This window comes from Varanus komodoensis, unplaced genomic scaffold (genome assembly GCF_004798865.1).
Source record: "Varanus komodoensis strain SLA01 unplaced genomic scaffold, ASM479886v1 scaffold5, whole genome shotgun sequence".
Lineage (NCBI taxonomy): Eukaryota > Metazoa > Chordata > Lepidosauria > Squamata > Varanidae > Varanus > Varanus komodoensis.
Genome location: NW_025336087.1, coordinates 46,356,181 through 46,382,644, shown reverse-complemented (window position 1 = coordinate 46,382,644; position 26,464 = coordinate 46,356,181). Strand labels below are relative to the sequence as shown.

The 26,464-nt window shown below is 39.6% G+C and overlaps 1 protein-coding gene across 3 annotated transcripts in view; it reads left to right on the top strand.

Moving 5' to 3' along the window:
- Positions 1–573: 573 nt before the first annotated feature.
- The window catches only part of CEP78 (centrosomal protein 78), a 29,928-nt gene continuing 4,037 nt past the window's right edge, over positions 574–26,464 (top strand). Inside the window, exons 1-15 of one of the 3 annotated variants that reach the window (XM_044446766.1) lie at positions 574–675; positions 3,520–3,803; positions 4,307–4,482; positions 4,570–4,642; positions 7,436–7,539; positions 8,704–8,790; positions 9,754–9,928; positions 10,100–10,213; positions 11,068–11,132; positions 12,705–12,810; positions 16,131–16,266; positions 18,309–18,354; positions 20,138–20,281; positions 22,252–22,329; positions 23,764–23,930. In XM_044446766.1, the coding sequence (XP_044302701.1) occupies positions 3,551–3,803; positions 4,307–4,482; positions 4,570–4,642; positions 7,436–7,539; positions 8,704–8,790; positions 9,754–9,928; positions 10,100–10,213; positions 11,068–11,132; positions 12,705–12,810; positions 16,131–16,266; positions 18,309–18,354; positions 20,138–20,281; positions 22,252–22,329; positions 23,764–23,930 (1,724 nt within the window). In that variant the 5' untranslated portion in view covers positions 574–675; positions 3,520–3,550. Of the gene's footprint in view, positions 676–842; positions 934–3,519; positions 3,804–4,306; positions 4,483–4,569; positions 4,643–7,435; positions 7,540–8,703; positions 8,791–9,753; positions 9,929–10,099; positions 10,214–11,067; positions 11,133–12,704; positions 12,811–16,130; positions 16,267–18,308; positions 18,355–20,137; positions 20,282–22,251; positions 22,330–23,763; positions 23,931–26,464 lie in introns of those variants that run through there. The other 2 variants (XM_044446767.1, XM_044446768.1) reach the window with 2 other exon arrangements.

The window sequence follows — 26,464 nt, the reverse complement described above, 5'->3', positions numbered from 1 at the left end:
TCTGCTGCTATTTACTAGTTCACGTTGTTTACAATTAAACCACTCTAAAGCCCACTGAACTAGGTTTAGAACACATTCTTTTACACATTTCCTCAGTTTCAGTGTCCCCGGTGTTTCCTCCTCATTATAACTGCAATTCTATGCACTCTTATCTGTAACCCCCCCTTCTTTCGTCTGAATTAGGCACACATGCCAGTGCACTGCTGGTAAAGTTGAGGTCAGCAACCAGGAGTTTCAATACCGAACTACAAAAATAACACTTCTGAACTCTTGGCTTGTACGTGCGTGATGGGAATGCATCTGGCAATGGGGTTTGAGGTAGAGTTGAAAGGGACGCCTCCCCTTAAAGGCAGTCTAGAAATAACTTCAGTAAGACATGTAAAATTTTGGGACTGAAAACGTAATCTAGTACTCCATCAAGTGAAACAGTGGGAAAGCTACAAGCCGCTAGTGACGGCTTCGGGTCTTGCCACTGCGCATGCGCATCAAGCTGCGCCTGGAAACCCAGCCCGAAATGCTCGGGGTGGGCCTAGGATGGGGGCGTGGTTGAGCGAAAGGACAGGACCGGTGGGTCCCTGAAGGCGGGTGGCTCTTTACCGTTGTGTTCGCAAGCCTCCGCGTGGTGGTCTAGGTGGGCGGAAGCGATTTGCACCGCGGCCCCCACCCGAGAATAAGGTAATTTAGTGTGTGTTGACTGGAGATAGATTATCCAGAATGGTGAGAAATTGTAGGTTAAAAAAAAAAAACTCGCTGAACGGAGATGAGCGGGTTGTTGAAGGCATCCGCTACGTGAACGGATAGCCAATAAGGGAGCGTGCATGCTCGGTCACGTGGGGGAAGTCGTGTGTGTGGGGGGGGGAAACGGTTGGGAAACCAAGGAAACAGTGGCACGCGCGGAAAGGAGAGGCGGGGCCTAAGACTGGCGTCCTGCAGGTGAGGCGGTTGGCGAGCGTGCATTGGGATGGAGGAGAAAACGTGGGCGTGCGGGATGGCGTCGGCCTTCTGTGCGGCTCTTGCTCGCCTTCCTCCTCCCCCTCCCTTAGAGATCCATTCCTTATTAGATTGGGGCTGCCTTCCCGTACAAACACCTCGTAGTCGAATAGGTAGACATTCAACAGATGAAGTTTTTCGTTTTCTCCTCCCCCACCCCCGCATTTCGTTACATTCTTTGTGGGAAAGACAGGTGTTGGATTTCGCTGCTGTCTATCCGACATGGCAATTTGTTTTGGATGCTTATGTGGGCTGGGAAGGATGGAGAGCAGTGTATCCACAGCGAATGCGTGTAAGCATGGGAATAGTGGAATCCAAGAAGACTATGGGCAAGGAAACCTGTGCCTGAGCTACATATCCCCAAGGAACTGTTGGGTATCTAGGCACACACTTTATTTCTAGGTTTTACGGTAACAGGTAAAATCTACAAATCTAACAAGTCACTGGTGAAGGTCTTACTTTGGCACCCATTGGGTAATGTACATTCACATGGACAAGGGCAAATTAGATACTGAACTTGTGTGCATTGGTGGAGAGAGAGGAATTTGAATGATATTTGAGGACAGAAAGTATTTGCTACTTGTCAGAAACACCTTCATAACACAATCAATTTTGTTGTAAGAGCTTAATGATTAATATAGATGTGAAATCTCAGGGGCTCATTTATTTATTAGATTTATATCCAGCCTTTTTAAAGGATTAAAAGCAGCTTACATCATTCTCCTGATTTTAGTCTTATTCCCCACAACAGCAGCCCTGTGAGGTAGGTTGGGTTGAGAGTCTGATTGTCCAAAGTTACTCAGTTGGCTTCATAGCTGAGGGGGGGACTAGAACCCAGATTTTTCGAGTTCCAGACCAGCGTTCTTAACCACTACACCACACTCGCTCTCTATTGTTACTAAGTTTTGTTGATATTATTAGGTGGTTGTTGTCATATTAGGTAATGTTAGCTATATTTTTTAATACCTTAGTGCTAATATTTCCACTAGAGTTTCATTTGCACTTTTTTATCATCTACCTATTGAGACCTTAAGATGCTATGAGCAGCCCCTGATACACAAGTGAGGAGCACTAGGGAACAGCGATGTAAAGGTCATCTCTCCAGCCCTTAAGTTTCAGTAGCTGCCTTGCCAAGTCCTCAAACAGGATAGGGGAGCACAACCCCTACCCTGAGCACCAGACCTGGGTTACACAAGATTCAGGATGTTCCTGTTCATAGATCTTCTCTTCTCATTTTGTTTTAGTATCACTTTAATACTTTATTTGTAAAGAAGCATAGTAAAATTCTTACTGAGTTTGAAGGGTAGAGGTTCTACCCAAATGATTAGTCATTTACAGAAATCACTGTTTGTAAATGTGCATTGCAAAACTTTTAGTATGGCCAATTCTATGTAGGAGCTTTTTGGTTGATATAATGGCCATTTGGAAAAACCACAGCTGCCACTCAGACTGCTTTTGCCTCCCTGTTAGATCTGCAACAATGTAAAATAATAGCAAAAAAATCAATAGATCTCTTGCTATTAACTTAATGCACATGCTGAAGCAATAGAAACCCTTTTACTGAATAATCACATGAAATCATTGTAATGAAAGCAGTCATCTTTTTTCTCTTTCTTCATTTATGTTCTCTTGGCATTTGTTTCCTTCCAGATCTTATTTTGCTTTGCTCTGTAGTAGGTTGTCTGTGTGTTCAATTCTATAGTTCTCAGTTTTCTTCATGCTTCCCCTAGGCTGTGTTTCTCACCAGTTATTCCAGTCCCTCCTTGTTCCTGAACTTTTCTCAGAAACCCAAGAGATTTACAGGACACTTCCACCTCACTATAGCTAAAAGTTGTTGCATTTACTTTTGTCTTATTATTTCATACTCATAATTCTGCAAGTCACATTCTATCACATATTTTAGCTTGGTTCCCATGAAAGGAATTTGGTTAATTGCCAATTTATGAAACTATCGCCTTGTGATACCTGGGAGAACTGGAGTATTGGTATTGTAAAGTTTTCATCATATCCTTGATCTGAAATCATTTCCACAGAATTGTACCCAGAGAGAGATTCAGAGTGGATCCTGAGCTTGCATTCTCCCTACCACACTCTGAATATAGATTCATAGAATGGTAGAGTTGGAAGGGGCCAAGAGGGCCATCAGGTCCAACTACCTGCTGTTGCAGGTCACCAGTGTATACCATCTCACTCAGATGACTGTCCATTTCCTTTTTGAATATAGAACCATGAGACTATATATGTATTTGTAACTCAGGTTCTCTGTAACCCTTAAGATAGTTTTAACTCCTCATGGCCAGGAAAGAATCCATCATCAAAGAAGCAAAAAGTCTCCCATTAAAATTTACACTCATCCTGCAAGGAAAGAAGCATGAATGCCCAAGTAATATTTTCAGTCTTCCATGGTACAGTCTTGAGGGAAAATAATGTCAGAACAGAGCTGTAGTTCTGGTGAATTCAATATTGCATATGTCAGATACTGTGTATAGCTTTTAAAATAGCATTATATTAATTCATTTTTTCTTCTAGTTCTGTATCCCTTTTCATCATATGACTAGAAATGATTGACTCCGTCAGAATAAGAAGACAGTGCAGCCTGGATTTTTACTCTCATTATGAGCACCTCTGTGCAATTCAAGGCTGTGCCCCTCTAGCATCTGTGAAAGCCAAGACGCCTCATGGTGTTCTTGATCTAAATGCGGATCGTATCAGAGCTGCTGACTGGGGACCCCTCCTAAATGCTGTCAGGCACAACAAGACTTTGACATCTATTGCTATAAGGAGCTTTCATCATCAAGGGCATGGAGATTCAGGTAGTGGTCAGTTAAACTATTAATCATGTGATGGGGTCATTGTTTTCCCTGGGAGTTTCCAGAAATGAACACTAAAGCATCCAAAAACAAAACCCCAAACAAATTCATTTTGTTGTCTTAAATTAAAAGCAAACAAACAGAGGCTTAATATAAGAATTGTGTCCCCCCCACGTTATTGCATTTTTATTTGATTTTGTACTTTAACCACATCAGTTCCCATTTCTATAGCTTTTCTGTGGCATCCCTTGTTCCTTAGTGTTTATTTCTCCAAGTACTAACAATGGAGGAAGAATTATGCAAATGGTTACTGTCCTGCTTATGTTTTGGAATGCCTTTGGCCTCAGTATTGTTGCTACGAAGGAATTACACTGTGTGGATGACTGGTACATGGATGACTGCTACATACAGTCATGTGGATGACTGTTACATACATAAGTATGCAGTGACACTCAAGATTGCATACTGATATTAAAAGTTATCTAATTTACTTTCTTTCTTGACAGGTGTTGAACGGCCAGGACCACATATAAGAAGAAGAATTCCAGCAATTCGATCTAAAGACTTGACAGGCCATCTATGTAAAGCTATCAAAGGTTGTTTGATGATATCAAGTACCCTGGGAAATCTGGAACTACAGGGACTGCTTTTGAGAGAAAAAGATTTAATATTGTTGACGAAAGTAAGACTATTGTAACAAATGTGTTTTTAGGAGAGTACTGCTGTTCTGTGCCCATCTTAAAATTATCAATATTTTTTTGTTTTGAAGGGGTTGGCTAACACATCATCTTTAGAGAGACTATCTTTAGCATACTCACCAATTGGTGATGGAGGTTTGGAAAGTAAGTTCTGAATTTTCTAAAGAAAAATAGATGCATGTGTGAAGCACTGTAATTTTATTTTGTCCATTTTCAGTAGTGTTGCAAAAAACAGTTAATGAAACTTTTCCTTTTTAATCTTGATCAATCTTCTTTACTGTGATAAAACATTTTCTATATTTGAAGTGAAATTATGGCTTTCTGTTACTAGTGTATGTCAACTTTCTTCTGCTGGAAGCGTTTAAAACCTTGTAATTAGTTAAACAATATAATAAATCTTGTGCTGTTTAAACTAGTCCTCAAAACTGGAAATTTAACCCCAGTTGTTAGGTTCAGGTATAGTCAGTAACTTTTTCCTTGGCAATATATTGAAGGCTGAATGTTGATAAGGTGACAAATAGGAATATTTGATTAATGTTCTGTGTGGAAAAACTGCCAAATTCCCTGGTTTTGGCTTCTTGGGCTTTAGTCCACTTTACAGTGGCCCGGGCTCTGAGTTCCTGGTGAGGGTTCATGGGGCACTCACCAGGAATTGAGTCCCACACATTGCACAAGTAACACCATTCTTTCATGCTCTGCTACTAGCAGCAGTGAATGGGGAAGAAGATTGGCTACCAGGAATGACAGCCAGCATGCCTGCTTGCCATGCCTCTTTTCTGCCCCCTCTGCCACTGGCAGGATCAAGCAGGAAAGAAGTTTGGCTGCTTGGGATGGTTGCCAGTTGTATAACAGGTCTGTAAGTGTTTTGGACTTCCTTGGCTCAGATCATTTTGTAGGACTGGGCCAAACACAAGAGGATGTCCCTGGGTTCTGGAGGAACAGATTCTGAAAGGGTTTCTCTCAACCCTTGTGGTCATACACCATTTTGATTTCTAGATAATAATTTGAGTTAACTTCAGGTGCAGTGCCCTGGTTTGAACATCTTGGCAGCAGTTCCTGGGTTGCCTAACCCTGAAATAGCTGGAGACAGGAAGAGTATGAGAGCTATTTCCTGTCTTAATCACCAGCATAGGCATGCCCTCTTCTTGGTTTATTTCTTATTTCAGAACCTCTGTGTTCAGGAGTTAAACTACCCAGAGTTAGCTATTGTAGCATTATGACAGCTATTCTGTACAAAGGTTTGTACCTGTTACAAGTGTAGTACCCAATATCATGGCTCCCTGTTAGCTGCTTGATTGAAACAATCTGCTATGTCTCTGGGTGGTTGTCTGATTCCTTTATTTATTATCCTACCTTTTCTCCTTTGAAGAACTCAGATCAAGCTTATACCATTCTCTTCCTGCTGTTCTCATTCTTATCCCCACAACAACAGCCCTGTGAGGTAGATTGGGCTGAGAGTCTGTGATTGGCTCCATAGCTGAGCAGGAACTAGAACCCAGATCACCTGAATCCTAGTCCCATACTCTTAACCACTACACCACATTGGCACTCTCATTATGTGCCAGTGTGGTGTAGCTACACATCTCTAAGTGAATCCAAAATAGAGGATGTGGTGTTGATCCATATCAACCTTTGGTACAGGTCTGGATTGTTAGAGGAGGAACTATTCTGCATTCATGAGCAAAAACCTATAGATGAACCTAGACTGTTTGAGTCAATGACAGATGGCTGGGAGTCAGCTCGCTTGCTTCTGCTTATTCACAGCTACATAAGATTTGTTTAAATTCTGGGTAGCTGTGATGTGCAAACCCTAACCTTATGTAATGGTAAGCAGCTAGTGGTTTCTCACCATAATGGCACATGTATATTTGCATTCTACCTTAAAAGAATATATAAAATCTAAAATTGACCACCAGGTGGCACTTTAAGGCCTGCCTTCTAAGGGATGGTTGTATATAGCTTTGCTCCAGTTTATATATCTGGTGGTATATAGCTTTAACCCTAGTTTTAGTAGTTCCTCATTAGTTTAGGTATCTTCAAGAACCAAGATGTATTCTACCCTTGCAGAAGCTCTGTGCTCTTGGAGTCTTGACTTGGAACTTAATGTCATACTAGACCACTGTCTATGAAGTTAAAATGGCTTAGCATGTTTTCTAAACCTGGCACGATGCTCAGGTGGCTTATAAGGCATGACTTTGTTTGGATAGAGCAAAATAAAGATTGGCTGTTCAAGCTGAATGGTTAGTGGGGAACCCACAAGAGAACAAAGATGGTTGCTGGCTCCCGAATCTGTTGGGCTCATGTTGGCTTCTGGGGCAAAGGCATCACAGTGGGCAAACCCTTTTGCCAGTTAATAGGTTCTCTTCTGCCTATCATCCTTGCGATTAATTTCTCTCATTTATTTGCTGGAACAGGAAAAGATTCCCATTGTAGATAGGGTATACTTGATCAGCTGGTTATATCTTGGCTGTGAAATTATCATTTAAAATCATTCTTTGGTATTCAAAAGCTATATCCTGTTAATAGTTCTGAAACTGCAAGAATAGCATGTGCTATTCCATAGGAACACAACTCTTGTAGTGGATTTTTGAGGGCTCTAGCACATAACAACTGTTGTTGATCAGTGAGAAAGAAGACCTTAAGTGAAAGGAATGGAAAATGCCATGCTGGGTGAGAACCTTTGTCCATATTACATGGAGTGTGTGTTTGCTAACATAGATAGGCCATGTAAACCAGATCCAGCTAGATCTCCATGAGTCAAAGCTGCTATACAATTGGTTCTCCTGCCCCCACTGTGTAATAAGAACTGTAAATAAGTAGGTAGCAATGTAATTTAGTGAACCACCTAGATTTTCCTTCCAGCACTTTTCATTATAAATGATTTAAGATGGCAACTGTAGCTTTTTAAATAGTGACATATATTCTTTTTATTTCCAGTAATTTGTCAGGCTGTGAAGAATTCAGCTTGCATCAAATCCATAGATTTTACAGGATGTAATTTGACTTGGCGAGGAGCAGAACACATGGCCAGCATCTTGAAGGTAAAACCTGCTTTCCTAAAAGTCTTTTTGAAGATGGATTTATAATGTGAATCTGGCTGTGGAACAGAAAATGCCTTGGTTGCTATGCTGGTTGACTTGTGCCAGGATAATAGATAGGGGGAGTGTGATGATCCTCTTGGATCTCCTGGACTTCTCAATGGCTTACAGTTCCATTGTTCATTCTTTTGTTTCTCTGGGATGGGATATGGGGACATGGAGTTACAGTGGCTTCAGTCCTTCCTGGACAAATGGTGCTGGGTGACTTTTGATTCACCCTTTGACCATTGACATTCAGGGTTCTTCAAGTTCTGTTAATCCCTCATGCTTATCCACAGTTACATAAAACTACTGAGAGGAGTAATTTGGAAGTTTGGACTTGAGGTATCATTGCTGTCAGATGAGATGCATTTCTTTTTTCTGTTCCATCTAATTCTGGGAGGGCAGTTGAAACCCTGAATTGGTGTCTTAGTATATTATTGGACTATATGAAGGTGAAGAAGCTGAAATTTAATTCAGGCAGGATAGAGTATTGTGGGCTGGAAAAGTCTGCTAATCTGGATGGAGGTTTCAGTCTGGTTCTGGATGGGGTCATATGCCCTCAGAAGAGCAGTCCTGGAATATTGCTGGTCGCAATAATTTCATTCATTCATTCATTTGATTGATTTATATCCAGCTTTTTTCTTGCAACAAATTCAAAGTGGTTTATGTAATTCTCCTGCTCTCAGTCTTATCACCACGGCAACAAACCTGTGAGGTAGGTTGGCTGAGAGTCTGGAACTGCCCCAAAGTCATCCTGTTTCCTTCGTGGCTAAGTGAGGGCTAGAACCTACATCACGTAAGTCCCAGTCCCATGCTCTTAACCACTATACCGCACTGGCAGGTGATGTATATTGCAGCAGGTGCTTTTTGGTGACTGCAGCTGCTGATCCAGCCTATCGAAAGTAAACTGATCTAGCCAGAGTTACATCCAGATTAGATTGCCATGCACCCTAGGTGTGGCTGCCCTTGAAGATTTTTTGGAACCTGTAACTTTTACAGAACACAGCAGCTAGAACATCTGTAGGATCTATATGCTCAAATCATTTTATTTATCATTTATATTGGCTGCCTGTTAGTTTCTGGGCCCATTTTGTAGTTCTGGTTTTGACCTTTTGTTATTTAAAGGGCTGCACACACCTGAACGAACATGCCAAAGCAGTAAGATCAGCAATCAGAGGCCCTGCTCTCTGGCCCACCAGCAAAAGATGGCAGGTACTAGGGACTGGGCTTTCTTAGTAGTGAACCCGCACCTTTGCAGCTTGCTTTCTGGAGAGACACCTATGGTTTGTCACTACTGGTTTTGAAAGGGGGGAATCCCCCCCACATGCATCCTAAAAGCTCATTTATTCCAATCTGCATTTAGTACTTAAAATCATTAGCTGCTGATGTCTGTGTGTTTAATAATAACTGCATGTTTACATTTTTCTAATATTGAAAAGCAATCTTATGAGGGCAGTGTGACTCAAAAAGCAAATTAAAAATATCTCTTATATAAATAAAATTCTTGGCCAACATTTATATGTGAACAGAATGCTAAGAATACCTCACGTATTGCCTTGTTGCAATGTGCTGTCTCTTCTGTTTACATATCAGCTCATCTATAAGACATTTTTGTCTTACCAGAAGATTTACATTTTTAAAGTTGAAAATCAGCTATAATAATGGTAACTGGTGGGTCAATTATGGACATGCTGAACTTAGTTTCTTCAGCATGATCTTCGGGATTGTTTCCTGGGAAATAAATCCTGAATGTAGAAGAACTTAGTCCTTAGGGTATTTCAAATTGTACTTTTAGTGTTTATTCTTCTAATTTAATAACTTTGAGAGAATACCAGTATCTTTTATGCATGAAAAACTTCTAGTGGCAAAAAAATGCTCACATCCCAACATACTACTGTAAATTAAAATCTTAATGTAACTTGCAAAACATTTTCTAGTTATGTTTGACATTCACAGCAAGATAAAACTTTCAAAACTCTGCATGTTGGCTTTTATCAACAAACAATTTTATCAAACCCTTTGACTTCACGCAGTAAAGAATAATTTTAAATGTAGCACATTATCATGTGTTTAATATCTAGCTATCTCATAATAACCTCAGCACTATAATGGTCCTTCAGGTTTTGTTTTACCTAACTAGCCTTTTCAGTAGCTCTCCTTGTCTTGTTTTTCAAGCACCAGGCAATGAAAAGACATGGTGAAGCTTGGGCTGAGAGCCTGCGGTATAGGAGACCTGACTTGGATTGCATGGCTGGTTTGAGGCGGATCACTGTGAACTGCAACACGCTTATTGGTGACCAAGGTGCTATGATTTTAGCTGAATGCCTTGGAGAAGATCTGTGGTTAAAAGGTGTGTACTAGTTACAGATACAGCTGTGACTACATCTGTTAATTTTTCAAGTTCTATTTAAATGATTTGTTTTGTACCTGCTTTTCTGTCAAGAAAATACATGTTCATAAGTTTCTGTTTAAATATTTGCAGATTATGCCATAGTAATGTTAACCTTCTTTAATATTCTAGCACTTGATTTGCAGCAATGTGGAATTACCAATGAGGGAGCAAAATCATTCCTGGACGCATTTAAGACTAATACAACACTAGTGGTTCTAGACATCAGAAAAAATCCATTAGTAGGTATGCAAACTCTGCTTCTCTTTCTAAAGCAGAAAAATTCATACATTTAAACAGTCTGGTACATTTTATAGGCCATGTGATAAAAGTGTTGTCATTCCCCCCACCCCCCAAGTGTTTGGGAAGTTCCATGTTCTGTTTATATAGCAAGTTACCTTTTGAGGGGCAAGACCAAAGGCTTGCTGAACAGGTTTTGTCAGAGGCATAGCATCAACCTCCTATGGCTTTGACTTTTATCAGAGGCTTTTACTTGAATTGAGCAAGGGTTGAAGAACCATCACTTAAAATACATTTCCTCAAATGTGAGATAGAAGGACCTCTTTAATTTCCTCTCCCTTCCTGGCATGAACAGAGACAAGTCTGTGTTAAAGTTCTTTCCTTAGGCATCTCTGCTGCTGGCTTCCATCTACCACCACAAGGAAGTGAATAACAGATGTGTATAAGGGGGAAATAGAAATGTTTTGCCTGAAGTGGCAGCTTTCTTAGCATGAGTCACCCTTTAGCAGTGGAAACAGGTGAACCAGTTGTTCTCTTAGTAACCCAGAAATCTAGAACTTTGTTTAGCAGTGCTAGAATATTGGACGACTTGTTCTTATTCTTTCTCCCCATTAGCCTTTTATATACAGCAGCACTCTAACTTTGGAGAAAAATTATTTAGGCTCCACATATGCTTTGACGTGTGCTGGATGCAAGGGGGAGCAATTGAAGCTGCAAGTATGAGCATTTCAGTCCCATAATATTAAGTGTTTTCTTCATGCTAGAAAGCAGAAGAGTGGCCAAGTGAGTGACACAGTGGGTGGATTGTTTTTTAAATACCTTGTCATAAAAATGCTAATACCTTCATTAATTCTTTTTAGATCATGCTTTAATGAAGAAAATAATTGAAAAAGTCCTTATGAATGCAGATGGAACTAATCCAGAGGTACAGTCTAGGCAGATTTTGCTGAATAGTGTGGCAAAATTCATAAATTACTGGATAATAATGGTTCCTCCTACTTGAGTTACTCGGAGCCCTGATAACTTTATTTTAGACAATATTACAATTACTATTACAAGACACATTCATGATTAATAAAGGCAGGTACTTTAAATTTCAGAATATTATGAGGCTGTTTTTCAGGATGATCAAACTAGTCCTTGCCAGCTCACATAGTGAGACAGTTGCCTTTAACCATCTGTAAACATAGTAATTCTGTCCAGTTCTTGAGCATTTCCCACTAGCATCTCTTCTGAATTGTTCTAAACTGAGATAGCCTTGGCACACAATCTCAAAGCTCTGAATGATGTCACCCCATGGTTCAACTAAATACTGAGTAATCCTATCTCCTGTATGGTAACTTTCACAACCCCAGTCACCCTATCAGTATCATTAAGAGAACTGATTAAGATACTCCAAGAAACTGTGGTTCCTTCTGGTATAGATTCCTTGCTGTATCCAAATCAGACTCACTTTGAGTGATTTTTATTCATGGAGCATCAGGCAAAACTCCCAGAGCAAAGTGTGGATTGTTTGCCTTGTAAGTGTCCTTTGGACATAATAACCCTGTCTGGAAATATACTCTTGTGGCATAATTAATGAGGTTTGCTTCAGGTTTCCCACTGGTGTTGTTCTAGCTATCTCTGTGTTCCTCAGTAAACCAAGAAAGGGGAGCCAACAAAGGGATCTTTGATATCCTTTGGTTATCAGGCCTTGAAATTCAGAATGAGTGGTGCTTAATTTAAAAACTCTGGAGTGTATTTCACTAGCTGGTAATTATGGCCATGCCCAGATATCCTGCTTCTGTGGAAGGAACCATTATAGAATTATCAAAGAAGGATCACTGGAGATGCTATTTGCTTAAAGATCTTAGAGAAAGACATAGGCAGATGCAAAGTCCCAGAAACTGTAACAGTGGAAAAATAGCCAGAAAGTAGAAATATCTTGCATAGTTATACATGTGTTGTATGGATTAGAAAACAGTGGGAATGGTCAAGTGGATTTTGCTTCTCTAATTCCAAATACTTATGCTGTTTCAGAAATTAGTTATTCATGCTATGAGAAAATCAGAATATATACTGTGAAGACATTATATAGTATTTTGCTAAGACCTTAAAAATAATCATTCATAAAGGGTGTTGAATGTTTGTGATCCCAACATATTTTGATAAACAAAAGGTAAAAATGCCATAATCAAATTTTCTGATAATAAAAAACAAATTTTCTTAGAGTAAATATTTGTAATGCTGTCTACTGGTTTTATTCATTCATGACAGGCAAAATGATGCATGAGGCTTTTTGTAGCTTCCTACAAGTTTCTGTATTTCTCTGCTGTAACATGTCTATGGTGCTATTGTGTGAAATTTTGTGGAGGATTGGAATTTACAGTAAGTGGCTACAAATAAAAAGGACATTGAGTCTGCCAATGACATGTTAATTTTGGCATCCTGTAATTCTAATATGAGTAAGTACATACTCTTCAAAATGTGCACATTCAGCTTTTCTTCTGTGTTCCAGTACAAGTGGCTGCCATCTCCATCCCCAAAAGATGTTAAAAATAAACCTAAAAAAAGAACAGTTGTCTTGGGAAATGGCAGGAAAGGAAAAGCTACTATTCGTATAGGTAAGCATATGGCTTTTGTGTGAATTGATACACAAATTTAATGATGCATCTGTGATGTGATACTTTCTTATAGATGGTAATATTTTTGATAGTGTAAAAAAAGAGGAATTGTAAAAAAAAAAATTGGCAAAATGCTTAATGAGTTGCTTATTTAAGATATTCTCTAATGTAGTGGTTCCCAAACTATTCTAAGCCCTGCACCCAAAGGAAATATTTTATTTGTGTTTATACCCCCTACAAAACTAATAACCAATTTGAAAATGAAGAAGCCGAATTTCTAATTTTTGAACCACAAATGGAACCACATACAGTACTGCAGGTGAACTAATTGAAATAAGCTTTTAACTCAGTGCCTAAAATTCAAAGGTAAATTGAGCAATTAGAAAAAAAATTGTAAACAGTATATTCAAAGTAAAATAAATCCCAGCTGTGAATGTAAAATTAAATGAGTACTTTGTTCCTGCTTCTCATTCACGATTTTGTCAAAATGTGGAACTTTCTTGCTGCTTGCAATCTGCAAGTCTTCCTGTGGATTCAGGCAATTCCTAGATGTTGTCTTGATTGACAAAAAGGAACTGAATCTAAATGCAACCAAAATAATTTTAATATTTGGCTAATTTTTGGTGAAAAAGTCATTATTTGTCAAGTTTGGCGAATCATGAGGCAGCCTTCCACTTTGTCACACCCACTGAAACGTAATCTCACATCCCCTGGGGAGAGGGCATCCCACACTGGGGACCCCTGCTGTAAAGGGTCTTTATATATACATACAGCTTAGTAAATAGAGCTTGCATTCTGGAAGTTTACAGATATTTGAGCCTTCTATTTTAAATATTTTGTTTATTGCTGATGCCTGACTCAAATGTGTGATGTGGGAACAGGACAGTTGAAGTCCAACATTCTATTTGTATGGGCTTGGCATGGTCTGTGCTAGCCATATGCATTATTACTATTAATATTTCTATCCCACCCATCAGGCCAAAGGCCTCCCTTTCAGGTCTTGAGTTAAATTCCGGTCTTGAGACCCACTGAGTCTCAGTGTTAGTCTGGGGACCTGGGAGATCCAGGTTCTAGTACTTACCAGTCATGGAGCTCATGGGATGACTTTGAGCCAAACACACTCAGCCTAACTTCTCTCAGAGGGTGGTTGTTTTGAGGATTGAAATAGAGTGGAAGAGAAGCTGAAGATGGATTCCTCTCACAAGAGAAAAAGACAGGTTATGAATACAATGTAATGATAATAAAATAGTATTTTATTACACACAGCTTATTTTCAGGCTATAATTGCAACTACAACTTTTTGTTCTAAATGTGAGCTTTTCAGTGGGTATGGAAGATACCTTAAATGATCATTTCTAAATGAATCAGGCACTGAAGCTCAGTGTTTTAATTGCAGCCTACCCAAAATGTTTGATCTTACTTAATTTCTCTATTTGGCTATGTTTTCTACTCCTGCTTCAGTAATTTGGAGACACAAAGGTAAGTATAGAAAAAGTACTGTGTGAGATATTTGGAGACTTATGTTGTGAGCCGCCCTGAGGCTTTGTTGCGATGGGGGCAGCATAGAAATGTTTTAAATAAATAAAATAAATAAAAGACTAAGGTTGTTATCTTGTGCACACTTAGCCTGAGAATAAATCCCACTGAACATGTTTGCTCTGTAAACATGTATAGGATTATTTTAACATTTATGATGACTTTTGGGTATAACCACTGGACTTTTTTCTATATAAACATTAATAAAAGTGGACACACAACTGCAGTCTTAACGTACTAAGAAGTTATTTACATATTCATCAAGTCCCCATAGCATCTGAGTGTAACAGAATTGTTACATCAAAACTACATATTTATAGTTTTCACTGGGTTTCAGCAACAGCATACTCTAATGACTGGAATATGAATTGCAGTGGAATAATTTTTGGGTGATGGGCTTGTTGTGCCATATGCACTTGCTATGCGACTTGCCCCAATAGTTGCTCTTCTGTGAAATATTCTTGTAAAAGCATATCCTTGTGTAAGCAAATATTAATCCTCCCAAAGCATCCAATGAGCCGATGGATGCTTTTAGGTGAGGCTTTTATAGGGAAACCAAATATAGGCTTCAGTTTGTAACCCATGTTTTTCCATCACTTCTTTTGCTATCCCCTAACTGCAAAAAAATCCATTAAGAAAGAATTCTTGCACATTTTTTTTCATTGATCATGCTAAATAACCTTTCATCTGAATGCGCTCTTATGTAGTAGAAAGAGGCAAGAAGAGAAGTGTTTCTTATTGGTATCTGTCCAGATACTGCAACTGCATGAGAGCTAGCTTCCTATTATGCACTATATCCTATAACAGCCTTTCAATTGTTGAATTCCATTATGGAGATCCTCTCAGGGACCACATTCCAGTGGTGAGTGGCCCACGTGCAAAGAGAACATTGCAAAATATAAATACCAATATATTTTAGTTGAAGTTCTTCCTGCCAGTAGCTAAGCCTTAAGAGAGGCATCTCAACCTTTCAGAATGAGGAAAAATTGAACAGAAAAAGATCAGGTGACTACTGATTGGCGGCCAGGAGCAGGCAGTACAGGAATCTGGGGACACCAAATGGAAAGCTGGTTTGGTCTTCTAGGAAAGCCAGTTTTAGATACAGGCCTAAATTTCTGCACCCCAGTCTAAAACTTAAGAAATGAAAACATTCTGGCTAAGTGACCTATAAAGTGACTTATAAAACCCTAAACAGCTTGGGACCTGGATATCTAAAGGAATGCTTGCGCCCATATATGCCCTCCCGCCCCTTGAGATCAGCAACAGATGCCCTTCTCCGGGAACCCTCTGTGAATGATATTAGGAGGGTGAGTACCCGGAGGAGGGCTTTCTCTGCGGTGGCGCCCCATCTATGGAATGTGCTCCCCAGAGAGGTCCACCTGGCGCTGTCATTATTTGTTTTTCGGCGCCAGGCTAAGACCTTTTTATTTAAAACTTATTTTAATTACTAAATTATTGTATTTATTAGGATTTTAAAATTAGCCGAGAATGCACCGGGGGGTTTTTAAATGTTTTTTTTTTCCTTTTAAATTGTTATATTGTTATTGTCTATGTATGTTTTTGTGTATTTTTTGTGAGCCGCCCTGAGGCTTTGTTGCGATGGGGGCGGCATAGAAATGTTTTAAATAAATAAATAAGTTCAGCAGGGCTGTTTTCTTATTTAATTGATTGTTCCTGTTGTTTTTGGACTGAGAGTGGAAACCAATTTTCAGCCATTTCTGTCTCTAAACTGTACTTTTTTCCTCCTGTGCATTAACTATAACAATTTCTTTTGTCTGATACAGGATTTTCTTCCAAAAAATCCTTAAGTCCTGGTAAGATGATTTCATGTGATCAAGACAGCTGTACTGCAAAAGCATTACCCCCAGATACACATGGCTTTCTACCCTGGCGCACAGCTGAACGTGCAAAGCGACGCAGGTGATGTATATTGGAGGCAGTGAGAAATCATAGCATGCAAATATTGAGGATCATAATGATTTAAGAGAAGGCAAAAAAAAAAGTGATTCTTGGGATAGTAAGGTTCAGATATGAAGATGTAGTTTTGAACATAGTTTTTTTGTGGCCTCTGGTTTTTTCCCCCCGCCCCCATACATGTTTTTGTAGGAAGAAAGCCCCTCTGGAAGTCCACTTCCTTTCTCTTCTGCTTGTGTGAGGACTCATGTGGCCACTTCTCAAACATTCACTCATCTGGTGAGATAAAATACAGCCTCTTGACTGAGGTCCTGTTTCAGGGAGGGAACAGTTGAAGCAGTAAATTTGTCTAGGTCACTTAAAACCGGTTTGCTACTACCCCATTTCATTACCTTTCTTACGGATCCACTGCTTAATACTGCCTTCAGAGTGAATTAGCAGCTTCTCTTCACATGATGTTTTTATACTGGTGGTTACTATACTGGCGGGACCATTCATTTAGTATTGTGCTTGGTACAACTTGACTTGGTCCAAGCCAGTTAAGTTTCTGGCAAAATCTTTTTCAGTGTCTCACAATTCTTCTGTGGTGGTTATGCTTAAGAAGAAGAAAAACAGGCCAACAATTAGTCTGTTTAGTCCATATTGACCCTCTACTTAGAACAGGAGTGATAGGGAATAGCTTTCAGTTGCCTTCCTCTCTGATGCCTCTGTGTCACCTAACCTTCCAGTAAGGGGAACTGTACTTCTGGCTTTGATGCTGGAGGCAAACTAGTAGTCTCAGAAGGAGAAATTACTGTTTTTCCAGTTGCCAAATTGCACTTTGTTAACGTTATGAATCTATCATTGGGCTCTTAACACTGCATTTTTAAAAGAAATAGATGGCTAAGTGCCTTCCACCACTGCATGATGATCAATAGCTAAAATTATTTTAAGCTATTGAGTGCCCTAAAGTTTGTTTGTTGATTTCTTTAGATAACAAATATAACTGTTTTGCATTGCTTCTGTGGGATAGAAAGAAGTCTTGATACACTGAGATGTGTTTGTTTGTTTGTTACATATAAAATAAATGCTGCAGTGACTGTTCTCATCACTCATGAATACTGCTCAAGCAGATATAGATTCTCTGTGTATTTCCCTGTTGCAAATGACCATTTAGCCCAGAGGAAATCCCTGCTTTAAATAAATTGTAGCTAAGTGTGAAGTATGAAGCTAGTCGGACCAAGTTCTGATGCTCATGGAAAACACGAGTTCTTTTCCCTATTTCATGCAGGGATCCTTTTTCCACATGTTTGCTGGATCTCCCACATGCCTTTTTGCCAACCCCAAAAGTGCTTTGATATGGGTTTGTTTCAGCAATCACTTTCTTACAACAACTCTTCCATAAAGCCCAGATATTTTAAGCTCTTTCAAGAGTCACCATTGTGCCCTTGGTTGCTGCTTTGACTTACTGGGCGTTGGGGTTTGGATGGGTTGACTTCTCCAGGCAGAGTCTTGGTTCAGCCATATCTTTCCACTTTGTAATAATGGCTTTAACAATACTTTGGCTTACACTCTAGGTTTGGATTTTTTAAATACCAAAGCTGATTGGTCCTGCACAACTTTCAGCATTGTTTTGATATCTCCTCAGTCTTCAGGATACTGTTTAGACATGATCTCCAGCAAATTCTAGGGTCTTCCAGAAAAAATGTATTTTATATTTAAGAGGATGTAGCATTGGATTGCACACTGGTGGAATGTCATGGCAAAGGGGATGAATTCTCACAAGCAACAAGTGCCAGTTTGTTTTGTTAGCTTGACTTTTGTGTCACATTAAAAAACATTTTGCACCTTCACAGTGTTCAGTATCCTGTGTACCTCAAGTGGTAACAGTGCCAGTCAAATCTGTTTCAATTCCAGATTGCAACACTGTGTGTGTGAATACTTCTGCATGGCATTGTTTATATGTCAAATACTCAGGATAAAATCAAATTCTATTCACTTTTTCATTTAATCTGTGGGTTGATATTACAAAGGTAACCTTTTTCCTAAAACATTGAACTTGCTTTTAGGGCTTCATCTGGGAAGAAAACTCATGAATTTCCATTGCACATCCAGGTAACGTGATTTCTACTAAGTGTTAAGAATAATTGGTATTAATACACTGGTCAATAGCTGACATTGTCTGGGCAAAAAGCATAAATTAAATACAAAGACATGAGCCCCGTGTATACCATGTAGTGCCTTAACTTAGGCGTCAGTCTTAACCAGACTCTGGAAGGATTACAGAGTTGGTGGTCAGCCGCAGTGGAGAGCTTGTTCCATGCTTGGGGCAGGCACTGAGAAGTCCCTCTTCCTTGTCACTACCAACCAAGCCTCCTTCAGAAATGCTTCTTAGAGAAAGGCTTCAAGTATTGAACATTGTCTCTGTAGATTTAGGTTGAGAGAAGCACTCCAACAGATTTTACAGCCTCAGGCCATCTCAAGCTTTAGAGCGTAGGTTCGGTACCTTAAATTGGTTTGGAAGGGAACATGCAGTCAGTTGCAAGCAGGCCAGAATGAATGTTACTTGTGCAGATCTTCTGGCCTCAGTTATTAATCTGGTGGCAACATTTTGCACAAGCTGCAGCTTCTGAATTCTCTTCAAGAGTGTGAGGTTCTGAGGCAGCACAAAGGCTCCCTCTTCTGGCCAGAGACTAGAATAGCTTGACTGGGCCCACAGACAATCATAGCCACCTGGGATGTTATGAGCACCACCTGGAAGTCCTGAGAGAAGAGCTATACAAGAACTGGTTCTTCCCTTCAGATGCTGCCTCAGTAATAAAGGCTTTTTTATGTTGTTGGAGCTCCTTGGGCTTTCTGGAAACTGCCTGTTGCCTTGCTTCTGCCTCTCTGGACCATGCCCGGCTTTACCTGTTCCGCCTTCCGCTGCAATCCCAGGTGTCCACTTCTTCTTGGCTTGTCTCTCTGGCTTTTGACTCCTGACTGTCATTGACAGCTCTGCTCTATTTGGTTTGACTTACCTTTCACTTCTGTTACCCGTCTTGACTGCCTATGATTTGGAATGGGCCTGTATATCATACCAGTGGTCTGGGTCCTAGTGCCCCAACCTGATACCCAGCTGCCCACACCCTGGATGCTGACAAAGAGTGGTCCAAGCATTGCAATAACCTGCTTTGAATATCACTTAGATTGCTGAAACTAGGCTATCCTTGCCCAGATGGCAGCATGGCTGGGCTGACAGAAGGGACTGCATACCACTTAGACCATCTCAAACTCAAGTGACAAAAATGGTTCTAGGAGTATCCCAGATTATGAAACTGCACCTTGAAGGGGAGTAGAACCCTGTCTAGAACAGGTTGAACCATAAAATAACAGTGCTGGAGAATTTGTTGAATAAAATTCTCTAAGCCCTGCCTTCTGGAGCCAGCCATCCAAGTAGGAGCAGACCCACTACAGTGCAGGTATCTCCACTCCTAGCTCAGCCAGCTACCCAAGCAGGATCATATGAGCCATGGAGAGACCCAAAGGTTATCATTCTATCATTAGTTTTGTAAAATACATTTTAAGGCTATTTTAACAATGCTCAGATGTTTCCTTAATCTAGCCTAGAGAATTTAACATAAATATTACCATTATGAAACTAGCACAGTGTTATCTTGGTTTGTGGAAGAGGGGTATTCTCTGTGCCAACTTAGAGAAAAGATGCCTAATTCACAATCCACCTGTAAAAAGAAAAGTATTAATATAATTGGATCTAATTGTATGTATGTGTTTATTTATTTATTTGGATATTTCTAACCTGTCCAATTACTGCACATCTCTGGGTGGCTTACAATAATCATTCAATAAATACAACATAATAATGTATAATCTTGCCATGCCTCTTATATGTATACAGGCTGGTATTCCTGTGAAAGTTACAGTGGAAAGTGCTTCTACATCAGAAACAGAGACAGATGGTGCCATAGAGGATGCTGTCTGTAAAACTGATCCTCCAAAGGCTACAGAAATAATGAACCTGAAACAATGCCAGCAGTTACAGGTATAATTGCTGTCTTAGATCTTACAAAAGACTGACTTAATTCAGTGATTCTATACATGGGGCTTTGTCCATACTTCATAATCATCACTGGGGACCCTAATTGCCTGCCTGCTTGTCTGTAAGAGTAAGATAGAGCCTTCTCAGTAGTAGCATATAGAGCTTGGGTCCAACCAATGTCCACAGGGCCCTGTCAGTACAGGTCTTCAAGCAAGCCCTGTTCTCAACTGTTCATGGTGGCTTATAATTGAGGCAAGACTTCATTGGGCACTATCTATATCAAGGGTGGGCAAACTGATGCTCAGGAGCCACATGCAGCTCTTTGAGATTATTTTGCAGCTCGCTGCATGCTCCTGTGGGTGCCCACTTATCACCACCTGCCACCCCCCCCCAGAGGCACCTGCTCTTGCTGCTCACCACCTGCCACTGCCGCCCATGGACACCCACTTGTGACTCTCAAACATCTGACATTTACTATATGTGGCTCTTCCATTGAGCAAATCTGGCCACCCCAGTCTATATGGTGCTATTGGGTTTTAATTGTTAATTTATTCAGTCCTTCATTTTTATAAATTAATTGCATTTTGTGGTTTTACATCTTCTGTGAGCCATCTTGAGGATTACCCTGAAAGACACTGTATAGATTTTACAAAGAATCCCTAATTTTTTGCTCTACAAAGCATCCTGAATGCTGATTTTTGCACAGACAATCTCAGAAATGAAATTCAAATATATAGTCCAGATGAACTCTGTAAAAGAAATCAAACAGCCCTTTGGGACTTCCCTTAAGTTTTGCTGCCAAAACAGCAATAGACCATGGAGTAAGGTGCTTCATTGGGAGGTACACTGACAAAAACTGGAAAGTTCCCTGTCTGCCATGCACTTTGGCTCCACATAATTGGATTATTTTGCACTGCTTCGACAAACTTTTCTGTATTGTGTCTTTTAACCCAATCATACAAGTGATATGGGACAAGTTGTAATTTAGAATGCATTTTTCTGAAATAATGCCTTGGCTGTCTTACTTTTTTTAACAGAAGGTGTTAAACAAAACAAAATCTAAATTTTTTGTAATGTCCAACCAGACAAGCTTTATGAGTGTATGAAGTTGCGCTATACTCAGAGTATTGATCTATTCAGGCAAGAATTGTCTGCCCTGACAATGGGTGTCCCTACTCTTAGGCAGAGATTCTTGCCCACCAATCACCCCACCCCCTGCAGCTTCATCTCTGAGAGTTTTTAGGTGTGTCAGTGCTACTGATTTAATCTGGGAGCTTCTACAAACAAAGTGCCTCCCCTTTCTAAGAGATTTTCTGTAGGACATGGACTGCCTCATGTGTTACTCAGTTTGTTAGCTAAATACTAGATCCTAGTATACAGTGGGAGAAGTTAGATTTTACATCTCTGTTTAACAGCCATTCTCTATGGTTTGCTTCCAAAGTGATGACTTTTTTGTAGACTTTTTTTTTTCATGGCAAATGCTATTTCAAACAAGATCCACTAGAGGGAATCAACATTTCTTGAAGGAATTACTATATAAAAGGTTTATTTAAGAGTGCAAGTTTGTAAATAATAGTTGTGTGATACTTAGTTTAATTGGCTTTACATTTATATCATATGTCTGGGCAGAGTGATTGTTAATTTTCCTTGGATTACAGATATTGAAAGCAAATGATGGAAACAAATAAGAGAACATTATTATTATATTCCCTAAGATTTACAAGATCTGAGATACCATTTTATATAAAGTGAGGCCAATATTATGTGTGTTTAATTTGATTAAACAATGTGTAATGTTGTGCAAAATCTCTGACTGAGAGCAGAAAATACTTTAAGAATTGTTGAGAATATAAAATTTCTAAATAAATACATGCAGAAGGAGACACTTATTCAAGTTTAGCTAAAGACACTAAACTGCCCATAGAATGATATTGGTAAGTACCTCAAAAGCTCAGCTTTCATCTTTCTGACAGATGGATTATGAAGAATGTAAATTAAGATTAAAAGAAGAACGAAAAGCAAGAGTTACTGCTGAAGAACGGATAATGGAGGTAATACACATTTCTTTCCTACCATTCCTTTTTTTTTAAGAGCAGTACTCCAGTTAAATAATCTAGCCAGTCCCACTTTAAATAGAATTCCAGTCCTTTTCACATATCAGCAGAAAATTGAATTATCTAGGACTTTAGGTTTTAGAGCCTTTCCAAATTGAATTCAACCAGGCATTCACAGTTTGTCAGCTTTAAAGCCATAAGGACATCGACATGCAGGAGGATGTAATTTATCTTTTTGTTCAAAGCCTTTGAACTCCACCTTATAGTATAACCTCTGCTTAAATGAGTATATAAAGTTGGTTGAGGGTGGGACAAGAAGAGGCAACAGCTTATTTTCAATTGAGGTCCTTATATGAAACCAGTAAGTGATTTGTGTGTGTGTGTATGTCAGGGTTGGAGGGCTTATGTTACACATATTAGTTATGTGGCAACAGTACTGCAGTATATCATCTTAACAGTCATGCTCTATAGGTATACAGCTAGGTGTCTAGATGTTTTCACTGAGCCAAAAACCCAAGGTGAGGGCAAGTTTTGCTTTCCCCCTATTCTGTTTTTCTTTTTCCTTTTTGCATCCAGTATAGTTTCTGTATTTGCTTTGAGAAAACTGGTAGTTTACCTAAGCAGCAGAAAGTCTCAAAGATTTTTATGATGGCATCAGGTACATTTCTGATGATTTGTATGATCTGGCTACTACAGTGAGCTATGGTAAGCTTTTTCTGTAACTGCAGTGATAGGAGGTATAAGGCTAACATGGTGACTTTTGCTCTTAAGATTTTCCTTAAGAACAAGTAATCTGAAAATGAGTTGCCATCTCAATAGATCCTCAGTATTCAGAATATAGCACATGGGCTTTATGGTGCACAGTCCACCATTGTTTCTAAGTGTTACAGCTGCCTAAATTGTGGTCATTTCACTTTTCCCTGGGTGAGAAGGGAAGTGCACTGTGAATCCAAAGTGCCAAGGATGCCCACATTTTAAAATGATGGCACTTGGTTGTCAATACCAAGTGTCTGGAAAGAGACATTTTTAGTAGTAAAGCATATTTGTTTCATGGCTTCCTGTAGCTAGAAGTGGAAAATTCCAGATTACGGAATCTGAACAGCTCTCTGTCAGAAGTTCTCCATGCACAGCTCTTAAGATTTTCCTTAAGATCAAGTAATCTGAAAATGAGTTGCCATCTCAATAGATCCTCAGTATTCAGAATATAGCACATGGGCTTTATGGTGCACAGTCCACCATTGTTTCTAAGTGTTACAGCTGCCTAAATTGTGGTCATTTCACTTTTCCCTGGGTGAGAAGGGAAGTGCACTGTGAATCCAAAGTGCCACGGATGCCCACATTTTAAAATGATGGCACTTGGTTGTCAATACCAAGTGTCTGGAAAGAGACATTTTTAGTAGTAAAGCATATTTGTTTCATGGCTTCTTGTAGCTAGAAGTGGAAAATTCCAGATTACGGAATCTGAACAGCTCTCTGTCAGAAGTTCTCCATGCACAGTCAGTAGCCAGCACAATTCTGGAAGATGAAGGAGTTCTGGGCAGCATTGAGAGCTCTTTTCAAAAGTTTCATGCATTTTTAGATCTTCTTAAAGACGCTGGGTAAGAGACGACATTTCTTCTTTTGAGTTTCTTGTTTTCCAGTTATTCTCTTTAATCATATCACTGCTAGTGCCATAGTAAAGTTCAAAAGGTCTCTTTCCTTAAAAAATTGCCTAATCAATTTATTAGATTGTCATCAAGCTGTGTCCATGAAGCTGGTCAGTTAGTAAATTGATAGTCATCCTGAATCATATAAGACAATTAACACAAGCCCAGGCAAAGAGTGTCCTTTGAAGATGGAATGGTGCCACAGCCTTTACACCATTTTGGTAAAAACAACAATATGAAACTCAAAAAACAGCCCAGAGATGAGTTTAAAAATCAATTTGCTTGTTACAGGTTTGTATCTCAGAGTGCTCTTCGGGATGTGGAATAGCTGTATCACACATTGTACTACAGAATTTTGTAAAAACATCAAAACTAAAACTAAATACGTTCTTGTTCAATACCATATGAAACTTTTTGCACATTTAGTATATCTGAAACTGTAGAAATTCATAGAATCATAGAATAGTAGAGCTAGAAGGGGCCATGAAGGCCATCTGGTCCAATCCTCTGCTATTGCAGGACACCAAGTTACACCATCACACTCAGATGGCTGTCCAGTTTCTTTATGAATGTCTCTAGTGTGGGAGAGCCCACCACCGCTCTAGGCTGCTGGTTCCACTGTCATATTGCTCTGACAGTGAGGAAGCTTTTCCTGATGTCCAGCCTGAATCTGCGTTGTAACTTGAAATGATTATCCCATTTCCTACACTCTGGCATCAGCAAGAAGAGATCTTGACCTTCGTCTTTGTGACAGCCTTTGAGGTACTTTCAGAGGGATATCATGTCCCCACTCAGACTTCTCAAGGCTGAATAGTTCTCTCAGCCTCTCATAGGGCACTGTTTTCAATCCCTGGATCATTTTTGTTGCCCTCCTCTGGACCCTTTCTAATTTTCCTACATTTAAAGTCTTAAATCTTGGTGCCCAGAACTGTACATAGTATTCCAGATGAGGTCTGACTAGTGAGGAGTAAAGAGGAACTACTACTACTTGTGATTTGGAAGTAATACTTCTGTTAATGCATCCCAAAATGGCATTTGCCATTTTGGTGACTGCATTGCATTGTTGGCTCATGTTTAGCCTACAATTAGTCCGAGATCTTTTTCTTTTTCAGTTCTGTTGATCCACGTATTCCCCATCTTGTATTGCTGCACTTGGTTTCTTTTTCCTAGGTGGAGAACTTGGCACTTGTCCTTACTGAATCTCATTCTGTTTCTTTGAGCCCAGTGTTGAAGTTTATCAAGATCGCCTTGGATATTCATTCTGTCTTATAGGGTGTTTGCTTTTCCACCCAATTTGTATCATCTGCAAATCTGATTATCTTTCCTTGTACTTCCTCATCCAAATCATTAATAAAGATGTTGAAGAGCACTGGGCCCAGGACTGAATCCTGTGGCACCTCACTAGTTACTTCCATTCAATTTGAGAAGGTGCCATTGTTGAGCACTCTTTGTGCCCACCTAATAGTTTTCCCATTTATTTCATTTTTTGCTAATTTGCTTATCAGAATGTCATGTGGCACTATGTAGAAAGCTTTACTAAAGTCTAGTAGATTATGTCCACGGTGTTTTCTATGTCCATTTGGGAGGTTACCCAGTCAAAAAATGAGATCAAATTAGTCTGACAGGATTTATTTTTGATAAATCCATGCTGGCTTCTATTAGTCACTGCATTTTCTTTGAGATGCTTGCAGGTGGATTTTTAAATAATTTGCTCCAGAATTTTTCCAGGGATTGATGACAGACTAACTGGTCTATAATTCACAGGTTCATCTTTTTTTCCCCTTTTTGAGGAGAGGGATGACGTTAGCGCTTCTCTAGTCATCTGACACTTCTGTTTTCCAAGATTTATCAAAGATAATAGCCAGTGGTTCTGAGAGTTCCTCCACTAGCTCTTTTATGACTCTGGGATGGAGTTCATTGGACCCTGGAGATTTGAACGTGTTTATTCCATCTAGGTATTCCTTGACCATTTCTCTGTCAATCTTGGGCTGCCATCTCTCACTTTCAGCTTGTACTTCCACTTGTTTGCACATTTCCTTGTGGGAGAAGACTGAGGTGAAGTAGGAATTGAACACCTCTGCCTTTTCCTTGTCATCTGTTATCACTCTGCCATCCACTTTAAGTAGCTGGGCACCCTTCTCTTTCTCATGTCTTTTGCTCTGAAGAAGGTTTTCTTGTTGTTATGAGCATCCCTTGCTATTCTCTGTTCATTTCTTGCTTTAGCCTTCCTGATGTCATCCCTGCAGTTCCTTGCTATTTGTTACATTATTTCTTTGTGGCCTGGCCCTGCTTCCACTTCCTGTACATGCTCTTTTATTCTTTCAGGCTGTCACTTAACTTTTTGTGGAGCCACATGGACTTCCTCTGCTGTCTTCTACACTTTTTTCTTGATGGAATTGTTTGTAGTTGTGCTTGGAGAATCTTCTTTTTCAAGATTTCACACCCTTCTTGAACACCTTTCCCCTCAAGGGTGTGTTGCCATGACA